Source organism: Anas acuta, chromosome 27 (genome assembly GCF_963932015.1).
Source record: "Anas acuta chromosome 27, bAnaAcu1.1, whole genome shotgun sequence".
NCBI lineage: Eukaryota > Metazoa > Chordata > Aves > Anseriformes > Anatidae > Anas > Anas acuta.
The window spans coordinates 452,505-459,098 of NC_089005.1; the positions used below are offsets into that span (position 1 = coordinate 452,505).

General features: G+C 56.8%; 1 protein-coding gene across 1 annotated transcript; it reads left to right on the top strand.

Moving 5' to 3' along the window:
* The first annotated feature begins 729 nt into the window (after positions 1-729).
* TM2D2 (TM2 domain containing 2) lies at positions 730-2,399 on the top strand. Its single transcript, XM_068662121.1, has 4 exons — positions 730-991; positions 1,429-1,516; positions 1,607-1,722; positions 1,863-2,399. Exons 1-4 carry the CDS (start codon positions 786-788, stop codon positions 2,074-2,076), a joined length of 624 nt encoding a protein of 207 aa, XP_068518222.1. The 5' UTR covers positions 730-785; the 3' UTR covers positions 2,077-2,399.
* The last annotated feature ends 4,195 nt before the right edge of the window (positions 2,400-6,594 follow it).

Below are 6,594 nucleotides of genomic sequence, written 5' to 3' on the forward strand. Positions count from 1 at the left end.
ACCTCAAAGGCAAGCAGTCCTGCACTAACTGTATGACCAGAATAAGACAAGGAGAAGAACCTGGGAGATTACTCGATGTTAAAATCAAGATGTTTAACCTTTTTGAAGGCCTGGTTATGAGAGATACTCTCTTAAAAAGGAATGAAAGGCAGAATCGGGAAACACTTAAAAGTGAACTTACTAAGAATAAACGTACATAAATAGAAACAAATTGTGCGTGCTGGATGCCTCACTTCCACAGGAAATTGGTAATGCAAGAGCAAGGCGGCAATTTGACAGCCGAAATTAGCTGATTCAGCTGATGAGCCAAAAGGACATCGAATTAACTATTCGAATTAACTATTTACACCAAAGGTAACATCATATCTAGCATGAAAACAAAGTTTATGTTGAAAATAATCCCAGCGCTGCCTGGCTAAAGGAGGGGAATTTGGTGTTTTTCAGGAAGCAGCACCCCAGCACCCTGTGGCAGAGCAGGACACGGAGCCCAGCCCCGACCGGCCCCAGGGCCCACACCCCGCGGCACCGCCCGCGGCGCCCCCTTTTAAAGGCCCCGGCCGCCTTATCCCGCCCCCTCTCATTTCCGATTGGTTGCCCCTCCCCGCTAGCATCCAATCACCTCCTCATCCGGCGCACACTTCCTCCCTTCTCCCCCTTCCCTCTGCTCTCCCATTGGCCACCGGCGCTTATCCCCGCCTCCCTCCGCGCTCTCCCATTGGCTGCCCGCAGCGCGGCTGCGCAGGGCGGCCCGGCGGCGGCGGCGTCTCCTAGCAGCGGGCGCCGCCATGTCGCGGCGGCGCGGGGGGCCGCTGGGCTACGCGCTGCTGTGCGGCCAGGCCGCGCTGCTCCTCGCCAACCTCCTGCTGCTGCGCGGGGCCTCCCGCGCCGCCCCGCACAACGCCTCCGAGCCCGACCCCACCGGGCAGGACCCGCCCGCCAACGCCTGGGCCTACAGCGACCCGCAGGCGCCGCTCGTGCTCTGCACATACCTGTGAGCGGGGAGGGCGGGGAGAGCGGGGAGGGACCCCTCAGGGCGGGCCCCGTCAGGCCGCGTCCCCTCGGGCCGGGCCGGGTCCCCTCAGGCAGGGACAGTCCCCTCGGGCCGGATCCCTCAGGCCAGGCCTCGTCAGGCAGGGCCGGGCCCCTCAGGGCAGGTCCCGTCAGGCCGCGTCCCCTCAGGCCGGGCCGGGTCCCCTCAGGCAGGGACGGGCCCCCTCGGGCCAGGCCTCGTCAGGCAGGGACGGGCCCTTCAGGGCAGGTCCCCTCGGGCCAGGCCTCTCAGGGCAGGCCCCGTAAGGCCGGGCCGGGTCCCTCAGGGCAGGTCCCCTCAGATCAGGTCCCCTCAGGCAGGGACGGGCCCCTCAGGGCAGGTCCCGTCAGGCCGGGCCCCCTCAGGCCGTTCCCTGACGGCCCCGTCCCTCCCCGCAGCCCCGAGGAGTTCGTGGAGTGCGAGGAGCCCGTGGACCACGGCGGCAACGCCACAGCACAGCAGGAGCTGGGGCACGGCTGCGTCAAGGTGAGCCGCGGGCTCCGGGCCCGTGACCGGGGGGGGTGGGCGGCCTCCGGGCCGGCTGAGGCTGAACCCGAGCCCCCCCCTTCCCCCCAGTTCGGCGGGCAGGCGCACGGCGACGTGGACCACACGCGGGTGCAGTGCCGGGCGCTGGATGGCATCGAGTGCGCCGAGCCGCGGAGCTTCCTGCGCGGCAGCAAGCCCTGCATCAGGTAGGAGCCGGCACCGGCTGCAGGGAGCCCGGCACCCGCCGGGGGGAGCCGCGCCGCCGGCAGCGGGCAGCAGCCGGGCTCTGACAGCCCCCTGCCCCGTGTCCTTCCCCCTCTGACCCACCTCTTGCTGGCGGTTGCAGGTACACCGGGCACTATTTTATAACCACTTTGCTCTACTCGTTCTTCCTGGGTTGCTTCGGAGTGGATCGCTTCTGCCTGGGCCACACGGGGACTGCTGTGGGGAAGCTGCTGACACTCGGAGGCCTCGGGATCTGGTGGTTCGTGGATCTGATTCTCCTCATCACCGGAGGGCTGATGCCCAGCGATGGCAGCAACTGGTGCACGGTGTACTGAGAGGAGCAAAGCTGGTCCCAGAGAAAACCACAGCGTCTCCACAGGGCTGGAGATGGACACTGCCACATGCTGCGTGGCACCAGAACAGACTTCTCGTGCAGCTTTCTGCCTTGCACAAATGTGGATTTACAAAGCTGTAGCTTGATCTGCAGAACAGTTACTCTTGTTAATTCCTCTGTACATACCTTGGACACAAAATTGTTCAGTATATATTTTGCTTGTTTACAACGATCTGGGCTTTTTTCCTCTCAACCGGTTACAGTTAAAGAACTCAGACCTTGCAAACACTGGCAGTCAAATTAATAAAGTCTGGAAAGAGCTGACTCCACTTATTTTTGGTGCTGGTAGGGTACATCCACATGGAGATGCAGGCCCCCGTCCTGTGGTTGTGTGTGATGATTTAGCAAACCTTTACAGCTGAAACCAAGCAGTGTTATAGAGACTGTGGCAAAGTCATGAGCTCCAATTCTAACTGACTGTATTGGGTCTGGCTGGAATGTTAACTTTCCCAGCAGCAGCCCATACAGTGCCGTACTCTGTACTTGTAGCTGGAACAGCAGTGTTATCACACCAGTGTTGTGTCTGCTGCTGAGCAGCAGTGGCACAGTATTAGGCCTTTCTCTAACCCTCCTAGGGGGTGGGCAAAAGGTGAGGAGAGAAACATCACTAGGGCAGCTGGCCTAAACCAATCAAAGGGATATTCCATACCATGGGATGTCACACTCAGCAATAAAAGGTGGAAACAGGAAGAAGAGGGGAGGGGTGGGCTCTCGTTTGGAAGACGTCGGTCCTCCTCTCGAACACCGGCTGCATGCGTTGAGGCCTTGCTTCAAGGACGTGGTCAATCATCGCTCATTTGTGGGAAGTAGAGAGTAATTTCTTTCCTCTGCACTTCCATATAGCCTTCATTTATTTTGTTTGGTTTTTTTCCTCCCTTCTTTTTATTTTCCTTTTTTTTTCCCTCCCTTTCCCCTTTCCCTTTTTATTTCCCCTTAGTTAAATTGTTAGTTCATGGTAGTCTTTATTTTATTATTATAATTATTTCCCTTTAATTAAATTATCCTTATCTCAACCCGTGAGTTGTTCTTTGCTTTACTTCTCCCCCTCCTCATCTAAAGGAGGGGGAGTGAGAGAGCGGTTGTGGGGTTTAGCTGCCCAGTACGGTAAAACCACCACACTGACTTGCTCAAGACCACGTGCACTTCCTTCATGTGAAGCTGGGTTAGATCTGGGAGAGGCCAAACCCTTGTGGAGAACGGCACTTTCCCTTTCAGGCTGGAAAACCCACACCGCACCCACCCCAAAGCAGTACATGTATTACTTCACAGTTACCTGGTTCTCCTGTCCCCTGCCCTTCACGGCTAAGGGCATCCTGCTGGTGCTGCAGCCAAGCGCTGGCTCCAGGGACAGGCTGCAGAGCGTGAACAAGAGAGGGGAGCCTGCTCCATTGCAGCCTCTGGTAACGTCCCCATAAAGCCAATCAGCTCAGCTCCTGTGGCGTTGGAGGCGCTGCACACATTTCTGCCAGTGACGACATTAGTCCCGATCAGTAAACTTGTGCCCCAGTTAACTGACAGCAAACGGACAGAACTGCCAAACACGAGCTTGGCCTCATTAGCGAGGAAAGGCTTACTTCCACCCTGCAGCTGCAGGGGATGGCCAGGAGCCATGGGAGAGCTGGGACGGGGTCGGGATGGCAGGAGGGTAAATCCTGCAGCACGCACGTCCTCGTGCGAGGCAGCCCGCTGCCCGCAGCACTGGCAGCATGGCACGGGGCGCGTGTGCTACCGAAATGAGCAGACGCTTCAAGCAACCACACACAAAAGAGGAAGCCCCACCAGATGCAGTCTGAAAACTTCACAAGTTGAATAAAAACGGGAAAAGGAAGCTGTTACAGTAAGTCACACACAGACAGAAGCAGCCACCAGAACCAGAACCATATATGCAAAAGTCAATTAACGTTTGAGATAAAACAGCAGACGTACACTCGCCATTCTCACCCATTTCTGCAAATTAAGCACCCTCCAGTCGTTTGCACTCAGCGAGTTTCTGCCGGTGTTACTTCTACTTCTGCCTTCCGTGGAACTGCGAAGGGGTTCGATTTGGCGGGGAATTCTGCCTGTTCCAGCTCTGGTTTGTGGTTTGTTGCAGCAACTCCTTCTGTCTGGGGAATGGGATTTATATCCCATTTAGGTCACAAGTAATCTGAATTTGGCAGCTCTGAATAGGTCTCGGGGCTGTGGGGTGGGTGGGGGGAGCGCTCATTATAAAACTACCACATTCTTCAGACGAGTGGAACAACGGGGCTGAAAGGCCCACGGTGGGAAAAAAAAATAAGCTGCAAGCCAGAAAGAAAAAAATAATAATCCTGTGTGCAAAAAGCCCATCATCATTAACAGCTCCCCGTGCTCTCAGCCCCGCAGCTGCCAACTAACAGCGGGGGCTCAGATTCCTCCCGCAGCCGAGGCCGTCGCTGACTGCGCTGAGTGCCGGGGGTGTTGGCCATCAGGGCACCCCTTCCTCACGCCCTCGTACCCAGAAGGACAGAAGTTGCTGTGGCTGCCCTGCTGCCCATGGATTCGGTCCTTCCAGGCCAGGATCTCAACTTCCTTGCATTTTTTTTTTCTTCAGTGCTAAGCTGAAGCTTCTCAAGTGTTCTCTGCCTGGAGTTATGCTACAACTTGCTGTGACCAAGGCATAGGGCAACTTGTTATACTGCACTCGTGCAATAAAAATGGATTTTTAAAGGATTTTTAGAAGAGCAGGTTGCAGAGGAGGTGCCGGCACTTACCATCAGCGTGTTCAGCCCCGGGACTTCACCATCCCGGTGGAGGAGAGCCCGATAATCACGGCAGTAGCGGCGTTCCCGCAGCCGCCTGTCCCCGTTTTGGATGACGGCCCTTGCAGCAGCAGCTGCATGGACGCAGAATCGTGAAGTGATTCTGAATTGCGCTTTCCCAAGACCAGCGTATTCCAGGCACAACTAGGGCTGGCCCAGGAGCTGCTCGGATGACCTTAAGGCCACGCAGGCATCCGCAGCACTGCATTTCTTAATGTTAATTCAGAAACAAACCCGTGGCGCAAGAGCAAGAAGGAGTTACTGGGAGAAACATGAATTGAACTCCTGGTGACAAGAAGTTTGAAATCCCAGCCTCAAGGTTGTGCTTCCCCATGGTTTATTTAAAGCAGGGCGCAAAGCTTTAGAAAAGTGGGAATTCCTCTGGTAAACGATGAGATTCCCTGGCCCGAGGTGCGTCACAGAAACCCTGCGGTCTGCAGACAGCACAAACCCAGCACACGGCTGCAGGCGAGGCCACGGCCACAGCCGCTTCTGGGTGAGGAGGTCGGGTGTCCCCGCACCCTGTGCTGGCTGCAGCCCACCAGGACCCCCCCCAGGGGCCATGGCATGGCCTGGGGACAGCCCCGGGCAGCTCAGCACCCACATGGCAAGGGGGGGAAAGCATTCAGTCCGGTTATTACCTTCACTTAACAGACGGATACAGAAATTCCCATTTTGTTAGCTGCTGCAGCGTGCTGCATTGCACGAGGAGTAAGATCTGACTTGATTCTCCTATAAAGTCAGTTCCACTGCTTTGATTCCCATTGTGCGTAGGGCTGAGGGAAAAAACGTCAAAGCAAATCTGGGTGGAGGAAATTCTCTTCTTGTAGATCTCCCACTGTAAATGAGAGTGAGACCTACTGTGCCCTGCTGAGATTACATTCAGATGACTGTGCTGGGATTTCTTCATTCTCCGTCTATCACTGTCAGCAGCAGAGGCAACACAAACATGCACTGGATGCACTGCAATGAAACAGAAAAGGCACCGAGAGGAATTAGATATGGGCAAAAGACAGGCAGTGAAGAAAGAGGCTTAAATTCACTGAGGGACAGCCTGAATTCACAGACTGCAGCAGGGCGGTGGTCCTAATACCAGCCCCAGCAGCAGGTCCTGAGAGGTTTGGGCACCCACAGGACCCCAGGGGAGGCAGGCACAGCTCCACTCCCTTCGAGGGGCATCTCCTCCTCTGAGCAGGACCCGCACCACCCCGCTGCAGACAAGGACAAGCTTGTGGCTGGCAGCAGAGCCCCTGCTGAGCCGTGAGCCCTCTCCCTCCTGCTGGTTGGGCCAGCAGGGCTGGTTCTCCCCGCCAGGAGCGTAATTACAGCAAGAAGGGCTCAGGCCAGACACTTCCTGGGTGCTACTTCCCGCTGCAATATTGCTGCGACCGCCGCGCGGACGTGCATGCAAAGAGGAGAGGCGCCCGCGAGACAGTTGCTGCTAATTACAGAGCGGATCACAGAGCCCAAACCTGGGAATTTCTGGGACATCGCTCCCCAAGCATCCAGGAATCCCACTGAAAGCTGACCAAAGTGCTCTCTGCTGCCTGCAGTTCCCACAGCCCCGGGGGCAGTGTCTGGAGTTTGATCTTACACCGGCGATAGCATCTGTCTGAGCGCAGCCCGTGTCTGAGACCTCCGGGCCGAGCTCCTCGTCCCCTCCCTGCCCGTCACTGCTG